The sequence below is a fragment of the Seriola lalandi genome, unplaced genomic scaffold, assembly GCF_002814215.2.
Source record: "Seriola lalandi dorsalis isolate HSWRI2012SDOR001 ecotype SW California unplaced genomic scaffold, Sedor1 jcf7180002054392, whole genome shotgun sequence".
Lineage (NCBI taxonomy): Eukaryota > Metazoa > Chordata > Actinopteri > Carangiformes > Carangidae > Seriola > Seriola lalandi.
In genome coordinates this window covers 132,955-159,068 of record NW_019524945.1, presented here as the reverse complement: position 1 = coordinate 159,068, position 26,114 = coordinate 132,955, and the positions used below count along the sequence as shown (strand labels likewise).

Below are 26,114 nucleotides of genomic sequence, written 5' to 3'. Positions count from 1 at the left end.
GATCAGGGTGACTTTTGAACACTGGAAATAAATCATGTACTCATCCCGGCAGTAGCCCCCGTGGCACTCAAAATTTCCCTGGAATTTTCTAGTTAGCTAATTACTCTCATATCAATTAATTGGTCGATTTCGCTGCTGTTCTCACCTGGCAACTGATATATCTGGTAACGTTAGGATGTTCTTTAATTTTACAGTTTTATCATATATCATTATTATCACCCTATAACATGTTTTAACCGTCTCCCCCCATTTTCAAATGTAACGCAGTCCCACGTTTACTCAGAAACATTTTAACTGACTTACTTTTTTTTAATGATGCGCTGGCAACAAATGGCAGCAAGTCCGCATAGCTTGTAGTTTCTGGGAATATATTTGTACATACTGTATTAGTATATTTTTTGTTGATTGATGTTTTTTATTCTACATCGTTGTTTCATATGACAATGGAGAAATAAATGCACACAAAGGAAGAACTCCTAGTTGGATAGCTCCAGATATGGAGTTAAACATCTCATACCGGCTGAGCTGAAGAAGCCGTTCTGTGGATGCACAGCCGGGGCTAAGCTAGAGGCTAGGGGATGAAGATATAAGCCTTTTCTACCTTCAATCCTCATAGGAAATGTCAACTCCCTGGCTAACAAGTGATGAACTGGAGGCACTTGTGAAGAACAAGCAAGCATATTGTGAGTGTAGTCTCATGTGTTTCACGGAGACCTGGTTAAACAACAACATTCCTGACCGTTGTGTGGATTTACACGGCTTCACTGCAGAACGAGTGGACAGAGATGCCAGAGCAAGTGGGAAGAATAAGGGTGGAGGACTGGTTCTGCTTGTGAACAAGATATGGTACAACCAGTCATGTCACCGTGAAGGGGAGATCTGCTGTTGGGATATTGAACTGTTGGTCTTAGACCATACTATGTACCGAGGGAGTTCTCACACATCGTCGCCATTGTTGTTTACATTCAACCATGAGCAAAGCCTGCAGTCGCGTGTGCCATCATTTACGAGACGGTGGCGAGAGTACAGACCCAGCACCCTGATGCATTCATTGCAATATTGGGGAATTTTAACCATGTCTCTCTAACCTCTCACCTGACTGGCTTCATTCATTATATTGACTGTCCCACAAGGGAAAATAAGACACTTGATCTGTTGTATGCAAACGTCAAGGAGGCCTACACTTCTTCAGCTCCACCACTTGGCAGATCACATATTATATATATATATATAAAAATAAAACTATGAAAAAAAACTATGTACAAAACTCCTGCTGAGCAGTATGTGCAAAAGATCACAGTATAGACAAAATATCTGTTATGTGCAGGGATAATACTCCAAGGTGTTACTGTAATGTGGATGTTGATGATTGATGAGGCCAGACACAGAAGAAAACGCAGGTGGTGGTCCATCACTGGGGATGACTTGACAGAAATTCTGGTCCTGATACAGACAAACATGTGATAGGACAATCTGTTTAGATCATACCATTTCTTTATATTCAAACATGTTATGTCTGTTGTGTGTGTATATGATAAACAGTAAGGATAGATATGAATATGCTAAAATTAATACAGTATTAGGCAGTGGATCTTGAACCCGAACAGTCTCTTTGTCTTACTTGTAAAAAAAAAAGTTACTGTCGCATCTAGATGGACAACAGCCGCAGGAACAGACAAAATTCTACTAAATCACTAAAACATCAACATCATACATTTATACCACTTGAAGTATTTGTCAGTACGGTTTTTCATTTGCACTAATGATACTTTTCGCTATACTTTGCATGTGATGAATATTGCAGTTGAAACTGCTTAGACATAATGTGGCTCAGAAAACAAACTACAAATGAAAGAAAAAGCCCATCATTGTCGGTGTAGTCATTGGTGGTGGTTTAATTTGATTAGTGCGCTTGAGTTTTGTAATGTCCAATGTCAGAAACAGGAGTGAGTAGTGAGCTATGACGTGTCCATCTTCCAATGAGTCACGATGTTTGCACTTTGACATAAACAGTATATTTGTGGTCACATTACCATAAATTTTGAGATACAGCCCTTTCAGAGCAAGGACCAAATTAACATATGAATGTCTCATTTGCCTGTGGAGTTCTCTCCTCATTCTGCCCTCTACTCTCCATTCTTGTGTTTTCTTTTTTTTTAATTCAGTGTAATTCAGCAACATCCATATTTGAAACTGTTTGGTAAATTTATGCTTAAATACAGAAAAACATAGGCTTCTTATATCTCACTTGTATTGAAATGTATATGTAAAATATTATAAATGTCAACACATCAATATGTCACTATTACTTCCAAAATCCATTCTGTGTTACAGCTTCCAATAGGTCTTAAACCTTTATAGAATCCCTCACATCATAAATGTCGTTGTAGTTCTCTAGGATCTTCTAATCCACAAAAGTATTGTAATGTTGCTACCGAGTAAAAAATAATATATTGCAAAGTGGACTTTACAGTTTGGATGCTTTGTACCTTAAGACATGATCTATAGACACACAGGCTAATGTAACAAGACACAAGCAGAATTTTCAAATCAATTCCAGTGAAAAGACTTGAAATGTAAATGAACTAAACAGAAAAAACCTTAATCAAATCAATACTTGGTGTGACCATCCTTGGCAGTTAAAACAGCCCCAATTCTTCAAGGTACACAGTTTTTCAAGGTACTTGGAAGGGTAGATTGTTCCATCCATTGTGGAGAACTTGCCACAGAACTTGTTCTTCTGTTAATTTAAGCTATCTCAATTGATTCAGCCTTTTATTATTTGTAGCGCTAATGCCATAATTTAGAATTTACTCTCGTTGAAATGGGGCACCAGTCCTCTGGGAGGACAACAATGAATTACTTCATATCAGAAGCCATGACTTCTCGGTTAAATGGATCTCCAGTCTCTACGTCGAAAGAACACAATAGGACAACAACTGGGTGTAAATAAAGGAGTTTATTAACTAGACTTTTATCTACAGAGTAAATGCAAGGTGTAATAATCATAAAGATGAAAATAATAATGAAATGAGCGGTGTGATGAGTTGGCAATGGTGGGAGAGAATATGTTATGACTATACACTATGGCTATACAGCTAGTGATACTATATCTACAAATTACGTTTGATGATTAAATATAACTATATTTCGATATCAACCCAGTCATGAGCAGAGTGTTAAGACCGGTAGCTGAGGATCCCTGGCTGGAACCCAAGTGGCTGTGGTTGCTGTGGTAACCCTGGAGACGCGGGATCTAGGTGGATTCTCCTGGAAGCCGTGTCCCGTTATCACAGTGAAGGATTCTGCCGGTGTCTCAGCAATTCAGCTCTGGTGGAGTTTGCCAGGAGACTTTCTGTCTCGGGCACTCTTGAATTTTGGTCGGCTTCTCTGCAGGTGGTCATGCATGGGCAGATGTGTTATGTGCCGGCGCCTCTTGCGGGTTGATACGAAATAAATTCTAAAGCACTTCACTTTGCCTGGATAACTTTAGAGGAGACTGGTGTTGACCAGATGACTCTGAAATGTCAAAAATCTTCAAGAAGGAAAACTTGATGATGATTAAAAGTTACAAAATAATTCTGAGGCACTTCTGTTGTTTTGGTTCAGTTGGTCTTAAAAGATCGCGCATGTAAACAAAAGGATGTTACTTGGAGCACGTGGCAAAGACAGAATAAAGGACGCGGACAAAACGATAAAGTGCAAAAATGGCTAAGAGCCTTGGCTAAGAGTTTGGAACTACATAGCTACAGAGCCATTGAGCAAAGTTTTTTTCAGCTTCTAGCTCTAGCGTCTTCTGGGTTCTAGCATTGTTTCTCTAGCGATGTGTGAATTGATCACAACTGTTTTATCCCCTGGGGACTGGCGTATGTTTCAGTGGCATCACCCGTCTTCTCCTTTGTTTCAACTTGGAGAAGAGAGTAATTTTCCATGGAACTTTTGAATAGTTTAATTCTACAGTTTACCTATAAACTCGCACATTCATCTTCCACCATGACCATAAAACATTAAATGAAATAACATATAAACCTAATGGCACTAATAATGACATATAGGAGTAATACAAGTGATGATTTCATATTACATCCTTGAAAATCTGGAATTAATCATAATACAAGTGGTTAACTGATCAAACAACAATATAAACATTTCCTAAAGCTAATAGTCTATTAATGTGGATTACACAGCAGTTCTTTGACTGTAATAATATTAATATGGACATTCTGGATGTCATGTAGTGTGTGTTACCTTGTGTGAAGGATGCTGACAGTATGGTCACACGAAAAACATTGTCTTAAAGTCTAAATGTTACATTTCAAACATGCTATAGGATAGAGGTTTGGAATTGAACAATTACATAGAAACATCTCATGAGTTACAGAACAGTTAGATATTTAATTCTATATTCTTCCTTATATCTGTGTCTGTGAAAAGTGTTCTGCTGGTCACTACCCAGGATTGGAATGTGGGTTGTAGTTTATGACTCTTATCTAGAGAGGGACAGAGGAAGGGAAGTTGATGTGTGCGTGCATGTGTTCATGCATGGCACAGGGAGGCCAGGATTCACACTTAGTGATACTCAGTCCTTTTGGTGTTATTTGTCCTATATAAGAAACAATCAAATATCAATAGACAGAGTCTTATTGTTACAAACTGGAGATTTTGCTTATGTTCTCCAGTTGCCTGGTGACCATTTGTTGATCCTCTGGAGCTGACCCTTTGACCCTTGGTCTGACTCTGTGTTTCTCTGGCATGCTAAAAGCATGGTCTGTTTGTGAGAGAAGGGTCCTTTGTTCCGGTTTCCTATCAATTTAATAGTTTGATGGTGGGAAGAGTAACAAAATGTCAATTGTGGGTCCATAGCTCTGAATGTCCTTACCATGAACTTCTTTAATGGCTTGTGACTGATGCCAGCCAGGTATGTATGCTACATATTGCAAAAAGTGCAAATCAATTCTAGAACAGCATAGGACCTTGTGAAGAAAAAGTACTTATATTCACAATAAAACAAGTCCTATATTGATATAGCCCAAAAGGTGCTGCTACTGCTCCAAAACCATCCTAATAAAGCCAGAGTACAATTTGCAACTGCACATGGGTACAAAGATCTTGCAAGCAGAAGAACACTATCCCAATTGTGAAGCATGTGGGTGGTAGCATCATGTTTTAGAGGTGCTTTGCTGCGAGAGGGACTGGTGCACTTCACAAAATATTTTTTAAGGTAAACAAAAGAGACTTGTGCTACAGAAAATGGACCAGACTCAGTGAATAGCTCCCTAAGCTTAACAGCCTAAGTCCTATGATAACTATTAATTTAGCTATACAGACTAATGAGCAGCGATAACTAACATGTCTTTGGGGTCATCAGGTGGGAACCTCCTTTCACCAGTGTTTCGTCTAGTTGGTCCCACGACACCTCCAGGAGGCTAGACAGTAATCACTGGTGTCCCAGAGTCACTCCCCTAATGCCAGCCATCACTGCTCCTCACACCACAACTATTTTCTCCTTTATCTTGCCACAAACAACACTATCATCAACTAAGACAAAACACACTAGCAGATTCAGCAAACAAAAACTCCCCTAAAAAGTTCTGTTCTGTTATGTAGGACTAGATTTATTTATTTATTTATTTAATTTTTAATTTTTATTTTTTTCCAGAAACATTGCTTCTATGCAGTGCCACTATGATTTATTCATGTGAGTGATGGCTGCTGGAACAAAGCTCTCTCTATACCTTTGTGTTTTGCACTTGGGACTATGTACCTTTGTCCAGAAGGAAGAAGCTGAAATTCACAGTTCAAAGGGTGGGTGTCGTCATTTAAAATTGAGCCAGCTATCTAATGTAACTGTCTGGTGTATAGGGATGCTAGGTTAAGTTGTGACTCACAAATCATCTCACTGGACCATGTAACCATTTAATAATTTGGTTGAGTGAATTCCTGCTCTTTGAAGACAGATTTCCAAACCATGACGCCAGAGAAAAATATTGATTCAATAACAGCACAGTAAAATAAAATCATCATGGTCTTGTCAGTATGGAAATGCACCAGTTTCTTCAGACACAACAAGCACTGATGTCACTTTCTACACACAGCTTCACAGTTAATTTCAAAGTTCAGTTTTGTGTCAATAATTGTCCCGATGTATTTGTAGGATTGTACACAGTCCACTATATGACCTTTTAATTGATGTGACTTCCAATCAATTATCATATCTTTTAGATAGTCTTAGATATGTTCAATTGAGGGTAGGACTCATCACACCACTTGACAAAATCATCTATGACTGGGCCATGGCTGGTCTCCCATTGTCCTGGAGCCATCTAACAATAGAAGAGTAATCTGCATACTTTAGGATGATCTTGTTTTCATACCTGCTCTGACACATATTCATGTAGAGGATTAATAAAAAAGTGGTGAAAGCACACATCCTTGTGGGGAGCCAGTCAAGGAGCAAAGTTGGTCAGACAGAACTCCATTTACCCTCACTCTTTGTGTCCTGTTAGTTTAAAAAAATCAAGAACTGAGCCCACAAGATTATTAGTTAGCTCAAACTGATCTAAAAGCCTACTGATTAAAACATGAAAACAAGTAGTCTGTGTTTTGAATGATTCACTTTCACATTCACTTGAAAATGAAGTTGCATTGGAAACATCCATTCCGAGGAAATGCTGCAGTGCAGGCAGAGGTCAAGTTAAGCTAAAAGACTAGACTATGAAAATATAACTAATATAGCTTTCATTTCCAGCAGCTGAATTTGGAAGCAGCACAAGTTTTCCAAGTTTGACAGTTTAACTTTAATAAACAATGTGCAGTTCAGAGGCTACTGGCAACTTTTAAGGTGAAATGTTTTCTTGGGTGAAAATCAATCAATACACCTTAAATGGCAATATGACAACTTCGAGCATTTAATTTGTTTTTATTAGCTCTCTTGCATGACATACACTTTGCTGATTATTGGATCTTCAGGAACTTAAAAATGTATATAAAGCCTACATATAACATGGGTTTTATCAAGCTCCTTCTTCCCCTCGAGGTTATAAAATCTGAAATGTGACCAAAGGCTTGCCTTCAATGAAGATGGGGAAAGTCAAATTACTTTTTCCTGTATGTTTTCCATTACTTGCAGATGGTCACTCCATAGCTCACACTGCACTTTCTTCTTCATGCCAAGGAGGAGTATCTGGGTGGAAACATGGTGCCATCTATAGGATAGGCGAGCTAAACTCATGTCAGGAAAAAATATAAACCAGTGCTGTTACAAGATAATGATGAAGAAAATATGAATCGCTTTTTTGGAATTTATGAATCAATTTTGAATCTGTAGAGATAAAGTCACGATTCTTATATGAATCAATTTTTTTGGACGCACAAAATTATGTGGATATATTGAAGCAAAAACTCAAGACATCATCCAAGAAGTTAAAGCTTCGCCACAAAGGGACAATGACCCCAAGTATACTTCCAAAGTTGTGGCGAAATGACTTGAGAACAATAAAGACATGGTACTGGAGGGGCCATCACAAAGCTCTGATTTCAATATAAAAATTGAAAAATAGAAAAAAAATAGAAATTCTGTGCTCAGAATTTAAAAAGGCATTTACGCATTGACATAACCCAAAAGGATGCTCAACAAGGAGGAAATCACTGCTTCAAAACCGCCATAATAAAGCCAGTTTGCAACTGCACATGGGTACAAAGATTTTACTTCCTGCAGAAAAGTCATTTACAAGCAAGGAGGCCCCCAAATCTGAGTCAGTTCCACCAGTTCTGTCAGGAGGAATGGGCCAAGATTCCAGCAACTTATTGTGAGAAGCTTGGTGTAAGCTAATGCTATACTAACAGCTATACTACAACTTACTTATACTAAGTGGAAATAAACTTCTGACCTACTGGGAATGTGATGAAAGAAATAAAAGCTGAAAAAAAGAATTCTCTCTACTATTATTTTGTTATTTCATATTCTTTAAATGAGGTAGTGATCCCAGCCTACCTAAGACAGGTAATGTTTATTAGGAACAAATATCAAGAATTGTGGAAAACTGAGTTTTAATGTATTTGGCTAAGGTGCATGTAAACTTCCTATGGCACATGGTACATCCTATGGCAATGTTAAGTGTTTTTACTGTCAGTGTTGTTGGTGTAGGGTGAAAAGGGCACTGTGGTGGGTGTGCATAAAAGATCTAACACAAATGGCCCACTCCTGCCTGTGTCATATTAGTAATCAGCGATGACTTGTTTGTTAACCAGGACCACCCAGTTGCTTAAGCTCTTAAATTGAGCCTAAACTTATTCATTTCACTGCTATAGTTAGTAAAGTGGTTTCAAAATGTAACCATATTCTAACAATGACCCTATGTTACTTGCTGTGTGTACATATTGTAGGAAAAGCCATCTGAAAACAATGAGCAGCAAATATTTTACAGATCAAATACTTGCATGATTACAATGTACAGTGTTGTGCTAGTTCACACACAAAGAACTAGTTCAAAGTTCAGTTCATAGAGATGAAAATGAACTAGTTCACGTTCATTTGTTCCGTTTCTTTAAATAAATAGGCCGCTATTGTTTTTTAATAGAACCTCCTTCTACCCATCCATCACCAGCCCCAAATCATTGCCACTCCCAAACTAAATTAATTTTTGTATACCACTGAAGAATCACAGATATAACTTACATTTAAAATCCGTATATAAATATAATCCCTTGTTGTGTAAAACTTGTTCAAATGCTCAAACAAACTGGCTTCAGCAGTAGTATGCATGTATGTTCTGTCTGTACCGCTAGCACCAGCCATGCTGGGCTGTGTCTATGAAGACATCATGCAGCGTACTGTAAGATTGTTGTAAAACATGAGCGTTCATCATTTGTAAAATGATTTTTTCAGTTCAGCATTCACAAAAAATATGAATGTGTTCAATGAACGCTGTTAAATTTGCAGTTGCTGGTGTTTTCAGTTTTTTTTTTTGCCATTCAGATCTGGTAGTTTCTTCATCTTTACAGTTACCAATGGCTTCTCTCTCTCCCTCCCTCTCTCCTACTTTTTATGTTTTAAAATTCCTCTGTCCCCTTCAGCAATATTGGTACATGTAATGAATGTAGTTTATTTGCCATAACAGAGGCAATGCTCAGGGATTGGAAGTGTGATTTAGTTTCCCTGCAGTTCCTGAGCAGCCAGGTAGCCGGTAGGTGAAGCCCTAATTCAAGGTTCGCACCCATACATGTGTATTTATGGTAAACACAAGAAACTTGTGCTACAGAAAATGGACCAGACTCAGTGAATAGCTCCCTAAGCTTAATATCCTAAGACCTATGATAACTATTAATTTAGCTATACAAACTAATGAGCAGTGATAACTAACATGTCTTTGGGGTCATCAGGTGGGAACCCCCTTTCACCAGTGTTTCGTCTAGTTGGTCCCACGACACCTCCAGGAGGCTAGACAGTGATCACTGGCGTCCCAGAGCCACTCCCCTAATGCCAGCCATCACTGCTCTTCACACCACAACTGTTTTCTCCTTTATCTTGCCTATGCTACCACAAACAACACTATCATCAACTAGGACAAAACACACTAGCAGATTCAGCAAACAAAAACTCCCCTAAACAGTTCTGTTCTGTTGCATAGGACTAGATTTTTTTTTTTTTTTGGAAAGTGGCGGCCATTTTGAATGAGGGAGGTAGAGTCAGGGAGAGATGCCTTATTAAGCTAAACTCCCCCGCCGGATTAGGCTGTGCTCTACCTCCCCCTACTCCCCCACTTTCCAAGACAATACTACTCACCTAAAACAAACAAACTCACCTAAACAGTCAAAGACACACCACAAACCACTTCAAAGCAATACAAACAAACAATACAGGCCAACTCACCTAGACTAACCGCATGGTCTCAAAGAGGCTCACACAGGCCACACCCCCCACTTAAAAACACTTCCTCTTCCTGGATTTCTTCCTTGCTTCTCCTAAGAGTCTGTGTATCCTAAGTGCTCCCCCTATTATTTTCCTCACACTCTGTCCACTTCCTCCTAACTCCCTTACCAAAGAGACAACAGACCTTGCTACAAATCCTCTACATCCTACTTCCACTGGACATATCCTAACTTTCCATCCTCGCTGCTCTGCTTCTGCCCCTAACTCTACATACCTAAGCTTTTTCCTTTCATATGCTTCTACAACTAAGGCGTCCCACGGAAAAGTCAGCTCTATGAAATGTACTCTCATTCTACTCCTAGACCACAAGACTATGTCAGGCCTTAGCTTTGTACTTGCTATTTCCTGGGGAACAACAAGCTTTCCTCCTAAATCTACATGCATTTCCCAATCACAAGCATCCTCTAAGCTGCCTTGCCTCCTTGCTGTCTTACCAACTTTCTCTCCCTCTTGAAGAAACTTGATTGCAACTCTCTTTATTTTAGACCCTCCTAAATTTGCCTGCCTCCGTAAATCTTCAATTCCTGCGGCTAAACTTTTTAAAACCTGGTTATGTCGCCACGTATATACCTGCCTTGCAACAGACTAACCTTACAGCCTGACAAAATGTGCTTTAAAGTTGCATTACCTGAACACAATGAACATAGCGGGTCTCCATTTACCCAGAGTTTTAGGTTCTGGGGAGTTGGCAATACATCATATGTTGCCCCTATCAAAAATCTAATGCTACTTTCCTCCATACTCCACAGCTCTTTCCAGCTAAGCTTTTTCTTATCTACACCTTCCCAATTCAACCACTGTCCCTGCTTAGCCTGGGCCACTGCCTTTGCACCCCTTAATATTTCCTCCTGTCTACAAACCTGCTCCACAACTAGCTTTTTCTTCTCTTTGGGACCTGCTCTACTCCACACCGGTTTGCCTGGGCCAAGCCCCAAGCCTCCCCGGCCTATTTGGACATTACCCACAATCTCTGTATGCCTGAGCGTTGCTTCCGCCTCCTGCACTGCCATTCTTGGATTCCATTTTCTCCCCTTGATTGGGTTTGGAACCACCTTACGAACTACCGCATCTTTACTCCCAGATAACAGGAGCTTTGTCCTAATATGTATATATAATTAGACCTGTAAATGTTATTATTCTTGACTTTCACATTATACATTGTCTGGATATTTGATTGAAAGGTAATTCTTATACATGTTCTCCACAGTACTCTTTGGGTGATTTGGAGAAGATGATGCTGTGTCTGCAGCAGTTTTGCAATGTGCTCAGCAACATGGAGGAGCAGCTCTCTGAAGACCAGGCTGCAGTTTACAGTGCTCTCTCTGATCAGGACAGGTACACATTCTAGTTTACATAGCTGTGTTTGGACCATGATGTGTACAGGCTCCAGGTTATACTTAGTCTCACCATTAAAGTTAGAGCATTCTGACACCTGTAATTTACAATGCTATATTTGGCTATAGTTTACAATCCTTGGGCTTCAGTTAATGAAGCTCTCTGGCCCTGACATGTACATGGAGCTTCTGTCACAGATTTACTGTAGTATTAGAGTCAGAGCATACTACACTCCTCAGAAACAAAATGGTCACAAGTAATTTAACTGGTATAAGGTAATGTCCTTTGAGTTTAAGAGTAAACACAATAATGATATATACAGTGTCTGTAATTTGAGAGTAGTGCTCTATAACCTCATGAGTTTACCAAGCACCTGCAGCCAAAACTTGCAATATACACGGTCATGTTACAAATCAATCAGTAAAGATTTTTCCGGGAGACAGATGACCCAGACCTGCAGGAGGCAGTAACTGGCCTCTTTCATTTTTCATTAATTTATCTAAGTAACCTTAATGATTACACGGTCAGCACCTGTTATTGCAAGATACAGGAATTAGTTAACTACATCAATCACCTAACTTTGGAAGCGAACACCAACCTACGTGTGCTCAGTCAGTCCGCCCTTTTGTATATTGGCCCAGCGAAAGGCCACTGTGCATGTGCTACAATTTATCCAGCTGCAAAGTAGCTACCAAGCTGTGCAGCATGCCAACTCCTGCCTGCGACAGGAAACTATGGACACCAGGGATGACCTCTCTCAGGTCCAGAGAGAAAACGACTAGATGCAGTATGCCTGTGAAACCCTGCACGCACAGCTCCAAGATGCCCAGGAAATAAGAGGATGAGAAAGTAGAAACCCAGGTCAGCTAGGAGTCACCTGACACAGGTTCTGACCCTGAGGCATTCTTCCTCCCAGGTGCCAATAGCAAAACTGGCCTCAGGCCTCAGGCGGACCTAGTGGCCTGGCTGCATGCAAGCTCCAAGTCTCTTGGATGAGTGAGGAGAACCTTATCCAGAAACTTGAAGGTATCCAGCAAATTTCCCAGGCCACCAAAGCTACCACAGTCAACCTGGGCACAGCTAAAAGCCTAGCCACCTATGGAACAGCAGTCTCTGATCTTGTCACAGCTATCGACCACCTTCAACAATCCGTATGGTGTACTCAGATGCCCTACCCTTGGGGAGTGCACTCCAGTCCATTCTTTGCTCCCACCAACTTGCACTTTGATAACACAGTAACCACACGTCAGAGGCGGGCGGGTTTTGTGATAGTTACTATCGAGACCCAAGTGACATAAGTGGCTTGGAGCCCCCATCCATTGTCCCCCCCACCGTGAGGATGGAGAAATCTTGAGGGACTATGTGACTTCGAAGGACTCAGACAGTCCCTCTCCACCATCAGAACATGGCCTGTGTACTCATTAGCTTGAGTCCCTCACAAGGGACATAGAGCACTTTGACAAGAGCAGTCAGACATAGATAATTATTTTTGGGAGACTGACCTACCAAAGGCTGCATGGTGGTGCAGTGGTTAGCGCTGTCGCCTCACAGCAAGAAGGTTCCGGGTTCGAGTCCCGGCTCGGCCGTGGGATCTTTTTGTGTGGAGTTTGCATGTTCTCCCCGTGCCAGTGTGGGTTCTCTCTGGGTACTCCAGCTTCCTCCCACAGTCAAAGACATGCAAAATGGGGACTAGGCTAATTGGATACTCTAAATTGACCATAGGTGTGGCTGTGAGTGTGAATGGTTGTCTGTCTCTATGCGTTTGCCCTGCGATGGACTGGCGACCTGTCCAGGGTGTACCCCGCCTTTCGCCCAGAAAGATGCTGGGATAGGCTCCAGCCCCCCCGCGACCCTACTAGAGGATAAGCGGTAGAAAATGAATGAATGAATGAATGACCTACCCAATGCCTCAGCACGTCAAAAGCTTAATCACATCTGGAAGATCATGTCTTCATGGAAATGCTCCCACCTGTAAAACAAAACCAATATTCGGCAGTTTGTCAGGCCCTGCAGGAGGAGTATTCCTTCAACGCTGACCAAGCCTCTGCCACAGTCTGTTTTCTGATTTCATACAAAAGAAGTATGAACCTCCAGACTAGTATTACAGATGCCTAAGAGCTGCACACTTTCAGGGATGCACATCTGGAGGAGATCACAGTCCTGGGGATCCAAGTATCAGAGGGCACAGACATGGTGCTTAAAGGTAACAAAATGCTTAATGCCAAAGCAGCTGCCAGACCTGGACTGAAGGGTGGGGGACAGATCCAGTGGGGTGAAAACTTATGCCCCCGCCTCACATTGTAACCACACTTACCAGATCCATGCACATTTCAATGGCTCTTTAAGTGGAATCCGAACCCATGACAGTTGAATGCGCTAAGCAAACAGCTACCCACATCCTTGAACAAATACAGAAGTTCCTAGTCACTGAAGAGGACCTCAGCGGCAAGACACAACCAAATCAATTCCTTGGTGGAATGCCAAGTTAGCTTTTGAGGCAATAGCTTGAGTGGCGGAAGGACTCCAGCCTATCTGGTTTCCCTTGATTGCCTAGGTTGAGCAAATTCTTCTTTAATCTGCCACCACCACTGTTGCAGTCTTGGCAGTGTAATTCAATCTCCATAGTCCCCCAGAACTAAAAGATAGGATTTATCCTTAAACTTATCCACTGTAGAGAAGGAGAATATCATGTGTATCACATGAAGTGTGTGTTATGTGGGTTTTTGAAAAGGCAACACGTTTACCTCAAAACACCACTGTTGGATCTCGTAAGAACCCATTCGATTATTGAGTATGATTTATTTTTATGTCTAAAAATAATACATTATTTATTAAGAAATGAATAATTATTAATTAAATTAAAGTTATTACTATAAATTAATAAGATGGGGCACCACCCGGAGACCGGGACGATAATGAAACCAGGTTGCAGTGAAATGAATTAAGAAGGTAAAGTCTGAGCTCTGACTCTCAATCAGCCACAGGTCACAATAAGCATGCACAATAATGACTAAAAGACTTCTTTTTAACTACAATAATGTTTATTTAATCTTCACAATAATCAACAAGGCTAACCACAGTCTGAAATAATAACACTATTCTACCAATCATCCAACTAACTAAACATACAGAAAACACAGCAATACAGGAAACGAATTCAGATGGTGTGTGTGTGTGTGTGTGTGTGAGACAAGATGGCGGACGTGATCTGAAAGATGACTTCACATGAGCCAAAATGGCGGACGTGGTTTGTCTTGGCTAGACAACAACAAGCAGCGCTGACCAGCAGTTGGAACTCCCGTGCTCACCCAACTCAAAATCGACAACATCCGTGGATAGCTGGGAAGGATGTTCAAAGGATGTTCTATGTTCAATGGGAGAGAGAAAGAGAGGAAAGGCGACTCGCGGCGGAGTCGGGCAACCTGAGAGGAGAGCGGCAGACGCTAGATCCACTGATCTTTAGTGCGTGCACAGCCAGGAGGCTGCACGCCCATTGTCTGGTCCACTATGGACTGAGCAGATCACCCTCCACCCGCAGTGGCACACACAACAGGCCTGAAACAGGCACACAACTCCTCCAGAGTGGTGAACAGCCAAACAGCAGTTCCAGTCACCCTCCAAAATATGACACAAAGGACTCGGCTGTCCGTCTATCACCACACAAAACAACAATTCAAGCAACAAGGGTTAACAGCAACAACCCAATAACATCAGCTAAATTAAACATGCAATCACTGTCCAGACGTAAAACCCTTCCTTGGATCGCTTTCAAGTGATTAGGTGCGGCAGCACAGAAACAAAGCGAGTTGACGTGATTCGAGGGTAGCAGGGGCATAGGTTTTCAACGCCTCTGTGAAGAAGTAACTTCTGTCTTCTGCAGGTATAACGAGAAGGCCGAGCTCGGCGGAATCTCGTGTTGGATCCTTTAATCTGTGTTCGTCTGAACACAGAGAACTCTCAACTTGCCAGCAACGGGAAGAATCTTCAAACTCCGCAGGGAAAAAGGGGAAACAAACAAGATTGGTTACCTCCTAGCTCACAGAGAAAGCGAACTATCTCTGGTGTAGTTACAATGGAAAGGTGATGGTGCGTATGCACAGTGGGTATTTATAGATGCAGTGACACGACTGTGTCGTCAGGATCACTGCAACTCTGCCAATGAGTAGCATGAGTCTGAGACTCCCCAGAATCCATTTAAGGTGTGAAATGTGGAGCATGCTGGGAGTTGGAGTCTGTGGGGCAGCCTTTGGTGCTTTTTCCTTTGTTCAGGGGGTTGACAAGTCTTTAACTCGCTGGTCAAGTAAACAGAATGTCAAATACATCCCAGATCTAAAGGACACAGCTCTGCAGCATCAGCTGATCACTCACACACACACAACAAAAGTAAAAAAGTAATGGGTTACATGTTTTTCCAACCAAGTCCACTCCGCTGCTCTTCTTGCTGCCCTTCCAAGTAAACCAGCTTGCTGAAATCGCCTCAGGAGAAAGACAATGGCCCTGTCAAGGTTCAGCCGAGGACTGCACTGAAACTACACTCGCTAGATCCATGTTCATTTCAATGGCTTCTCTGAATCAGCACAAAGTAAGAGGATTGTGTTGGGGCAGAGATGTTAGTAATAGTGTGTGCTGCAAGCTTCTGTGTGTAAGCTGTCACTCACCCCTGTATCTCAACTCCCAGTTCAAATCTTATGGTTGAGTCCCCCATTCTGAGCTAGTGCAAGATGACCTCACTCACGTGATCTTGTCCACCATCTCCAACTAGTGCTGCGAGATGTCCTTATTCATGTGATCTTCTCCACCAACATTTCTCCTCTCTCTCTATCTCTCTCTCTCTCTCTGTCACACACACACACACACACACACACACACACACACACACACACACACACACACAGAGGAAGTGTTACATGTCTCCTGGCTTACATTTGGTCATATGTAATGTAGTTGCTTGTTTTAATTGTAACAACAATTGATACAGATATTTAAGTAAATTATTATAATTAATATTGCTATTGTTAATAAGTGTTGTCAAGTAGTCATTCTTTGCATATTTTCTGTGATAACAACTGAGTTGTGGTGGTGTTTTTTTCTCCAGAACACTTTTACTCAACCAAATGGTATGTGTGTGTGCAGGGAGAATGTTCAGGACATAGAAAGGCTGAGGCGAGCAGTGAAACAGGAGGCTAAAGAGCTGGAGATGCATTTGAATGAACTGGGCCATTACTACGATCACAGCTTGAAAATGGTAACACAGTCAGTTACACTAACACACTCATACCTGTCTGCTTGGAGAGTAAAAAGTACTAAATAAAATATGAATGCCATAAGCACAAAAATGCAATCATGATGATGTAGTTAATTCCTGTAATCTACAATGATTGTTATATGATTACTGGACTTAAACTGATGTAGTTTGCTCATGTAACCTACATATGCATTGGAAGCTAAAGTGGTCAGTATTCAAACAGTTGTCAAACAGTGTATCATTAATCTGATACCTCAGTAATTGGCCCTTTAAGGTACTATCTTCATTGGAGCCCATTTTGCAAAACAGAACAGAACAGAAAATTCTGTGGACTTTGCTACTCCCTGGAGTCCTTCTAGAGTCAGAAATGTAAAGATTATAGGTGTCCTTCTGGCCTAATAGTTTGTCCCGAGGTTGGCACTACAGGAAAGTTACTAGAATGTCCAAAATAAAGTTTAAGTTAATAGAGTTTGTCCTCTGGGGAATATGAATAAGCTCAGTTAATTACCTGACAAATTGCCCATTTAGATTGTAATATTCTATATGTAAATTTTTGCCTAATAGTGGGACTATGAAAGGTCCAGCGGGTCACAAAAACATTAACCATTTTTATCATTTTTATTTCTACAGCAAGATATCTAGGGTAAATATGCAGAGAATCCAGACAGTCATACTCAGCCTTTGTTTTTTCAGATAACTTGGTCTCCAGATTTGTGTAGGCGCACAGCTGGTACTAATGCAAAAGCATTCCTTTGAACATATTTTGCCAGAAAACTGCTTTTATTGGGCTTTTTTTTCACCACCTCTTATTGCAAACACAAGGACAGACAGCAAGTTTTGTGGTTTTAGTTGGTGCAGTAGCACATATAAGGAAGAAATCGGATCAGTGGTTTGTACAGTATGTTGACCATTGTTTAATTCACATTGGTATACAGTTTGTCATCTAGTCAAGATTGAAATGCATTTTGAAGTAACACACAATGGTGGAGTGGTAAGCACTGTCACATCACAGTATAAAAGTTTTGAGTTTGAACTGGCCAGCAAACTTGACCCTTTGTCTGAGGAGTTTGCATAGTCTCCTCACACCTGTGTGGGTGTTCTCTGAGTACTTCAGTTTCCTCCCACAGTCCAGAGACATGCAGGTTAGGTTGACTGGTGACTCTTAATTGCCTATAGGAGTAAATGTGTGCATGACTAGGTGTCCTAATGTCTAAATTGTCACAGAGTAAAACAAAAGTCACATGATAAAGTTATGATTAATCATGTGAGAATGCAACAAATGGAATCAGAGAAGACCAGAGAAGAAGCTGCTCATTTGATGCAACACCCGGCAACCACTGCTAGTGTCCCAAATCAAAACACACCTACCATGATGCGTGATCCGACAGGTGCATGCTGCCTCTGGCTAAATGTTAAATGCTAAAATAATGATGGTGGATCTTTCAGCTCTGACTTCTGCATTCACTTCTACCATCCCATGGGATTTTATCCCAGTACCTAACAGCAGTCAGGGTAACGTTGGCTATGACATGGAGGTCTGTGCGACCCTCCAAAGATATGCCTCCCCAGACCATCACTGACCACCCCCAAACTGGTCATGCTGGATGATGTTACAGGCAGCATAATGTTCACCACGGGTCTCCAGACTCTTTCACACTTGTCACATGTGCTCAGTCTGAACCTGCTACCATCTGTGAAGAGGACGGGGTGCCAATGGCAGACCTGCCAATTCTGGTGTTCTCTAGCGAATGCCAATTGAGCGTCACGGTGGTGGGCTGTGAGCACAAGTCCCACTAGAGAACGTTGGGCCCTCATGCCACCCTCATGGAGTCTGTTTCTGACAGTTTGGTCTGAAACATGCACACCAGTAGCCTGCTAGAGCTAATTTTGTAGGGCTCTGGCAATGCTCCTCCTTTTCCTCCTAAACACTAAGGAGCAGGTTCCGGTCCTGCTGCTTAGTTGATGCCCTTCTACGGCCCTGTCCAGCTCTTTTTGTGTAACGGCCAGTTTCCTGGTATCTCCTCAATACTCTTGTGACTGTGCTGGGAGACACAGCAAACCCTCTTGCAACCACAGACCGACAGATTGACACCCCTGAAGTTCAACTGACTTGGTGTTATACTGTAATGATTTAAGGGTTCCCTTAATTTTCTTTGAGCAGTGTAGTTGACAAGGCTAACATTACACTGCAATTTGCCTATGTTCATAGAAAATATTTATTTCCATAAATATGCAAATATGTGATGCAAAATGCAATTGACTAATATTGTTGCAAGGTGACCCATGATTCATTTGTCCTATTAAACAGCATAGTCAGAAACACACTACAAGCTGGAAGGGTGCACAATGGGAGGCTTCTTGATAAGTAATTACACACAGAATAAATCGTGGTTAAGAGTAATGCAAAAAATGTATTATTATTACCAATGTTGTATCTCTGTTTTTCTAATTTTGTGGTATGAAAAATGATCAAATCGGTGTTCCAGATGGAGCAGCATTTGCACAGAATGGAAGATTAGATTTTGACTAATTTACGGAGTAATCCCAGATTTTGAGAATTTGGAATGTTGGGTCTGAGCTCTGCCTCACGAGCGGGACACCATAAATGTTGGACCTTCGGTTGTCTATCAATTTGTTGGCTATCATAATTTAAGAAAATATTAAAATTAGAATATTAATATTAGATAAAAAAATAAAATAAATAAATAAATTGAATTAAAGTCTTTGGGGGCACCAGCCTAAACTAATTAGGCAAAATAGCCAATATTGGTTCAGTCTCAAATTATTACTATTAATCTGGAACTCTGATTAATAATAATAATGAACTTAACTATCACCAAGTTACCATATCAACAGTAAGTAAAGGTTGAAGGATTGGAACTCTACTGAGTAGAGGTTGGCAATATTCACACTTGTGCAACCTTAAACACACTAGTAGTATTACTTCAAGACACTTATTTACAATAGAACAGAGTAAAAACACAAAGTCTAATCCAGTGTATACAAGTGTAGGTGTGTGTGTGTGTGAGTATGGGGGTGTGTCTTTGGGGATGCAGACAAAGGCAAGATGGCTAATTCAAAATGGTCACTGTGACCACATGACCTGAACAAGGAAGACTACATAAGATATACTTCTGCTGCTTAGCTGTGCTATGATAGGTGAGGTTAGGCCCAGTCAGTTAACGCTAGGAACAAAACAAAGAGGTCCTTTCCAGTGTTGTTGAAGTGTCCAGTGAGTTGGGTGGCTTCCTGGGGGAGTAAAGTCCTGTCTGGCTGTGTTATCTCCGTTGCTCTTCTCACAGTGTTAGCCGTTCCATGCTAACTCTGCCGTGGCTCCTGTTGCTTGGAAAATCAGCTGGCTGACCTTGTGTTGAAGCCGCTCATTCTGAAGAGAACTTGGTTCACTTTCAGTTTATCCTAAGCAGGATATCCCAACAGGATACCAGGTTGAAGACTTAGAAGAGGGATGTTGATGGGTTTGTGAGGTATAACAGGATGTCATCAGCATACACTGTAAACAAATTTTGTGGTGAAAATTACTTGTTTTTCAACCAGTAGTACGAGTGTTTTGTCAAATGGCAGCTGAAAGGGTTTCAATAAAAATGTCAGTAGTGGAAAGAGTGGACATCCTTGGTTTGTTCCTCATTCTAGTGTGAAAGGTTGGTAGATATAATTGTTCCTTATAATTAATGCAGATGGGGAGCTGTGAAGGTAGCAAAGAGAAAAGGCTTTTTCTACACCTAATGATATAATTATGTTGAGATGGTTTCTTATGTTTCTAAAATGTTGGCTCATGTGTTCCTTATTATTTTTAGGTTGCAGTTAATCTGGTTTATTGATCTATAGCTAGAAGTGAGGGTTGGGTCTTCGTCTGGTTTGAGCAAAACTAAGATGAAGGCTGTGTTCATGTGAGGAGGTATGGTTCCTGTTGATTTGATTTCAATGACAATTCTGTTAAAAAGGAGAAATGAGCTGCAAGTGGTGTTTATAAAATTCAATTGGGTAACCCAGGTGATTTATTGCTAAGCATGGAGAAGATAGCTTTCTTGAGTTCTTCGGTGGTTATGGTTTTGTTTATAGTTGGTGGCTTGTTGTTTGGAATGACTGCATATTTGAGATTTTAGTTGTATTGACTTAGCTATAGAGATGGTTACAAAAACACTGGATTTATTTATTTTGGGTTGTAGGTTAAATTTCCCTGTATGTCTTTAAATGCTTGTTCTTTGCATGAGAAATTGGGTCTGCTGATGTATGATTTTTTCAAGTTATGTACTGATTTTCTGTATTTTATTTTCAGTTTGCTCATTGGGGGGATGGGATTGTTGGGAATGAAGAGAGTTTCCGTTTATGTTCCAGTTCTTGTTGTTTTTCTTTTTCCTTTTTTTCCTTGTGAGTGGAGTATGAAATGATATGTCATCTTAGGACTGTTTCAGCTGTTTCTTAGAGTATTGATGGAGAGGTTTCTAGGGAGTTGTTCAGTTTAAGAAAGGATGCCCACTCTCTGGTGAAGAGGTTGCTGAACTGAAATGTTGAAACGCTAACTACTTGAGGGCATTATGGTAGTTTTTTGTATTAAATTAAAGCTGACTGGGCCATGGTCTGACATGATTATTGGATAATTTCTGAGTTGTGAATTTGAGACATAACAGAATTACTAACTAAAAACTAGTCAATACAATTACTTTTGTGAGGAGAGTAGTAGGAATATTCTTTGTGAGATGGGTTCTTTGTTTTCCAAAAATCACTGAGTAGAGGGATGAGTAGTCCTCTAATTTTTTTAATCCATTAGTGAGTCCACAATTGTTTGTTCATTTATGTTATTACATAAGCCATGGCGTGATGGAAGAGTCTTGAAACAGTTGTCCTTTTATGTAGGCTTTGTCCACAACCATATTGGCCCATTCACCCTTCTCTCTGTGTCTTTAATGAGCGGATCTCCCTTTGCTTTGACAAGTTTTTTGGTTGATATGTTAGAATTTAGTGATTGTGGGGTAGGGCGGCTCCAAGTCAGTGAATGCAGTGGAAAGTTTTTTTATTTGTGTCTGATGGGAGTTTCAGAGCAGTGTTCAAGAAATTGTGTGTCAGGGTCATTTGTTGATTTCAAGGATTTCAGCAAGTATGAGGTTGTCTCGCATGCTACGTCTTTGGTGTCGACAATGATCTGATGATTTTGATGAAGAGTTTTATTTTTGTTATATGGTAAGATCATTTGAGTGGTGAGTAATTCTACAGAGGTTTGAAGCTATGGGTAGATCGTCTATTTGGTGTTGTGTGAATTCAAGACTTTCAGTTCTTTTATTTCTTGGTGTAGCATGCTGAGAACGTCCAGTTTTTGGTTTGTGGATTCAAGACCACTGACCTGTATATTTGGTGTCAGTTGATGAGAGCTTTCTTTTCTCAGCTGTTTTGGAAGTTTGGTGATCAAAATCTTGCGGTGGGCTCACAATCTCTGCACATCTCAACTCTTTTTTTCATGTTAATCTTGAGACCAGCGCTTTCTGACAAGCCCCTGTTTGTTTATGTGAGTCATTTGCTTCCATCAATAAACTAATGCATAAAGTTGGACAGGATTTGAATTGTACAAACCAAATGCAAGACTTGAGATACTCAGGATGATAACAGTTTCTACTTAGTACACATGTTTGGTACACAGGAAGGCAGTCCAACAAGGCAACAGATCCAAATTGGCAGAATAAAGGCAAGGTCAAGTAACAGAAATGGGTCATACTGGGTCACTCAGAAAACCTCACATGTAGGAATGGCTGGAATGCTGACACAAGGGGAAAAAGATGAACTGGCACAGAGAGAGGGGAACACAGACTAAATACACTGAGACCGGGGCAGGGGAGACAATGAGACACAGGTGCAACACATTAGTGCAGAGTTAGGTAATCACACAGGAGGGAAGCACAGGAGGGCAGAAAATGCAGGGACCTGGGGTCTATTCCAGAAAGCAGGTTTAACAAACTCTGACTCTAACCCTGAACTCTGAGTTGATGAACCCTGAGATGGGAAACTCTGAGTTTTCAGTTCCAGAACAGCGAACCAGTTAGTTCAATCAACTCTGAGTATGTTAACTCTGAGTTAACCGCATGCATGAGGAATATGATATATATGAATGGATCTCCGATTCAACGATTCACCATGGCATCAGGTAAATAAAGAGTGGAGCCAGAGAGATAAGTATGTGATGTTAAAGAATGTTTTAAATTTCAAATTTAATTTTAAAATTTAAACAACAAACAAAAAACAGCAGAAGCAGTGAAAGAGTCTGAGCTTGAGAAAAGAGTCGATTAGTTAAAACTATTACAATTTATTCAGAATTGTCCACTTGACTACGTTATTTTGCATTCTTTTATTTCTGTAATGGATGATATCTACTGTTTGTTACATTAAATGTTTAAATATATTTATTTAGATGTAACCAAGTTCTGCTGCAGCAGAAGTTGAAAATATACATATGAAACAGATCAGACAGAAGTTTATAGATCTATGATTATAATCTCAGATTCTGACCCAGAAACAACTTCATGATTTTGGTGGTTTTCAGTTGAAAAAGTGTTGAGGTTAAAGCAAGTGTAAATATTCAGATGTCTATTTTACATTTAAAAATCTTGCTCAGCATCAATGACTGTATTTGAACAAGTAGCCTAGTAAATTTATTTACAGTTAACTGAAAAGCTGTTAAAACTGGCAGACTATCGGCAGCCTGTATTCAAAACTTCACTTTTACACTACATTTAGTCCAGTTTTTAAATGTTAAAGTATTTCCAACTACATTACTGTCATCCTCACTTAGAAATATCACATCATCTGAGCTACAATTTAATATGACAGCTATGATAGGCCTGTTCATCAGTGCAACCAATCAGAACATGATTCTTCACAGACCAGAGTCATATGTGTCTAAAGCTTCATACCATTTTTTAATTTTTTAATTTTTGTTCTTTTAGAGTGATGAATGCATAGTAAATGTTTCAGTGCAGAGGAACTGGTTTACAAAATTACAGGTGTCTTAATGTCCACAGAGTCTGTGTTATAAAGAAAGACATTTTTCTTGATCTGCATGAAGCCTCCATGTGCAGTATTTTTCTCTGTCACACTCACTGATCATAAAAGAGGTCAGATTCATAAACACAGGATTTGGGTAGCCTAACAAACGAATGACTAATCGGGATTTTAATTGTCTCCCAAATAAACTTCTTTAAATGAATGTGCTCCAATCTGCAGTTTGACATAGACAGCACCCAGCTAGCAAAGAAACATCGGCCCAAATGCGGCCCACATCTATTATATTATGTCCTACATTTGGCTTTGACTGATGGTGTTGAATCAGGGTGAGTGTGGTTGCAGCAACTCAGCCACAGGTCCACTTTATATGAAATTCTCTTATGTCCCACATTTGGTCTGGACTGATGGCGTTGACTCAGGGTGAGTGTTGCTGCAGCAACTCAGCCACAGGTCCACTTTATATGGCCCACATCTGGAATTCTCTTATGGCCCACATTTGGCCTTGACTTACGGCATTGACTCAGGGCAAGTGTGGCTGCCGCAACTCAACGATAGGTTCACCTTATATGTGCCAGATGTCAGGAATTACAAGTCAAAATTCACAGTTTATATCCCGTTTATCTCCCTCTGGGTCAGATTCCGGATAAAAGTCGTGTGGTTGAACCTAAGCGCTTCTGACGCCAGGGTGCCGGTCACGGTCACTGTAAACATTACAGCATGGTGCCAGAAGCCCAAGCCACATCCCCCCTCATTTGCATTTAAAACTACAGACACAGAAACAGCCTGTTCTGAACATGGCTGAAAAAGAGGGGTTTACAGGCATGCTGAAATATAGGATCGGAGTGGATTTTTTAGCAAGAAACTTCAAAGACTATGTTTTGGGGATGTCTGAGACTTATTTAAACTTGTTGAAAAGGAGTATAATATGTCCCCTTTAAAACACAATCAAGCAATCAAAGATTCATTATGTTTGCTACAACAGTAATCAGCCAAATACATGACGGTGGTGAAAAAAGATGTGCAATTTTTGATATATGAAATACTTATCTGGTTTCAAATATTTTTATTGTGAAGCAGACAGTATATCAAAAATACATCCATCTTTGGTTTATGCAATGCTTCATTATTTTGTAATATAAGTAACAAAGGTGTCCTACAAATAAGTAAATAAATGAAAAACAATAGATGGGAGAAAAATTAGAAAAATATACAAAAATAAGTAAAAAAATACATTTATTAAAATAAAGTAAATAAATAATAACTCCCTCCCTGACCGGCCCCGTCCCGCCCACCCAGTACTACTCAGGTTGTCCTACATCCTGTTTCAAGAAAGAAATAATTGGTTGCCACATCCTTTTGAAGTCTTCCAACTTACCCCTAAGAGACTAACAAATCCTTTCAAGGTGTAATGTATCAGTCAGTGCCGTTAATCATGCTTTGAAAGTAGTTGTCTCCGTTTTTTTCCAATGGAGGAGAACAAGTTTTTTCCCACAGAGGAGACCATAGGTGGTGCTGCATATTCTGTAGGTTCCCAATGCTCCCTGATGTCCCTATTATAATCAAGAGTGGATCTGGTCGTAATGTAGTCTTGAAGACCTTTGAGAAAAATGAAAACACTGCTGTCCAGAAATTTTCTACTGTGTCACTGTGAAGTAGATTTGCCTCCGCTTGGTTACATTTTTCACAAATGGGTGATATTTCTGGGAATATTCTATGTAGTTTTACTCTTGAGTAATGCAGCCTATGCAGAATTTTAAACTGGATCAGGCAGTGTCTAGCATTCAGGGAGCAAGTGTTGATATATCTCAGGCTTTCCTTCCATATATCCTCCGCTATTCCCGTACCTAATTCTTTTTCCCAGCCTTCCTTTATGTATTCCGTGTTCACCAGGTCTAGCTCCTGAAATGAATCGTATATAACTGAAACTGCATTCCTCTCCATCATGCAATCTCTGAGACACCTGTCTAGCTTGTCAGGGGTGGCGTTTTCAAAATGTTCCAGATGTGTCCTTACAACATGTCTGACCTGGAGATATCTAAAAAAATCACTTTTTGACAGACCATATTTCTCTTGTAGTTGTTGAAATGACGCAAATGAACCACTAACGTAGAGATCACCCACACTGTGCAGTCCAAGTTCTTTCCATCTATCAAAGCCTCCATTTACAATAGAAGGGGTGAACTACAAAATTCCAGGGAAATTTTGAGTGCCTAGGGGGCTACTGCCGGGATGAGTACATGATTTATTTCCAGTGTTCAAAAGTCACCCTGATCATATTCTGGTTTTGAGAAATGTCTTGATATAAAAGACTCTGATATAAAACAATGTCACATCCCTCAATCATGTATTATGTGGGAAATATCTCATATTGTCTTGTTTTTTTTAATAAAACAAGAGGCAACAAGTCTTCAAACTGGCATTTAAAGGGTTAAAATCCTGAAAACTAATAATCATTTGGTAGGTTTGAGCAGAACTGAAGTGGTTTAAGAGATTTATGCAAAAAAAGCAGAAAAAAATATTGATATATGATAATTTTATAGCATTTTCTTTGTGTGTCCTTTTTTGGACGCGAGGAACCCCAGAGGGTACAAA

At 40.3% G+C, this 26,114-nt stretch overlaps 1 protein-coding gene across 1 annotated transcript in view; it reads left to right on the top strand.

The window, feature by feature from the left end:
- itprid1 (ITPR interacting domain containing 1) overlaps positions 1-26,114 on the top strand; it is a 118,174-nt gene that overhangs the window by 57,862 nt on the left and 34,198 nt on the right. Inside the window, exons 7-8 of the mRNA XM_087174897.1 lie at positions 11,139-11,266; positions 16,400-16,511. Coding sequence (XP_087031023.1) covers positions 11,139-11,266; positions 16,400-16,511 — 240 coding nt within the window. The remainder of the gene's footprint in view (positions 1-11,138; positions 11,267-16,399; positions 16,512-26,114) is intronic.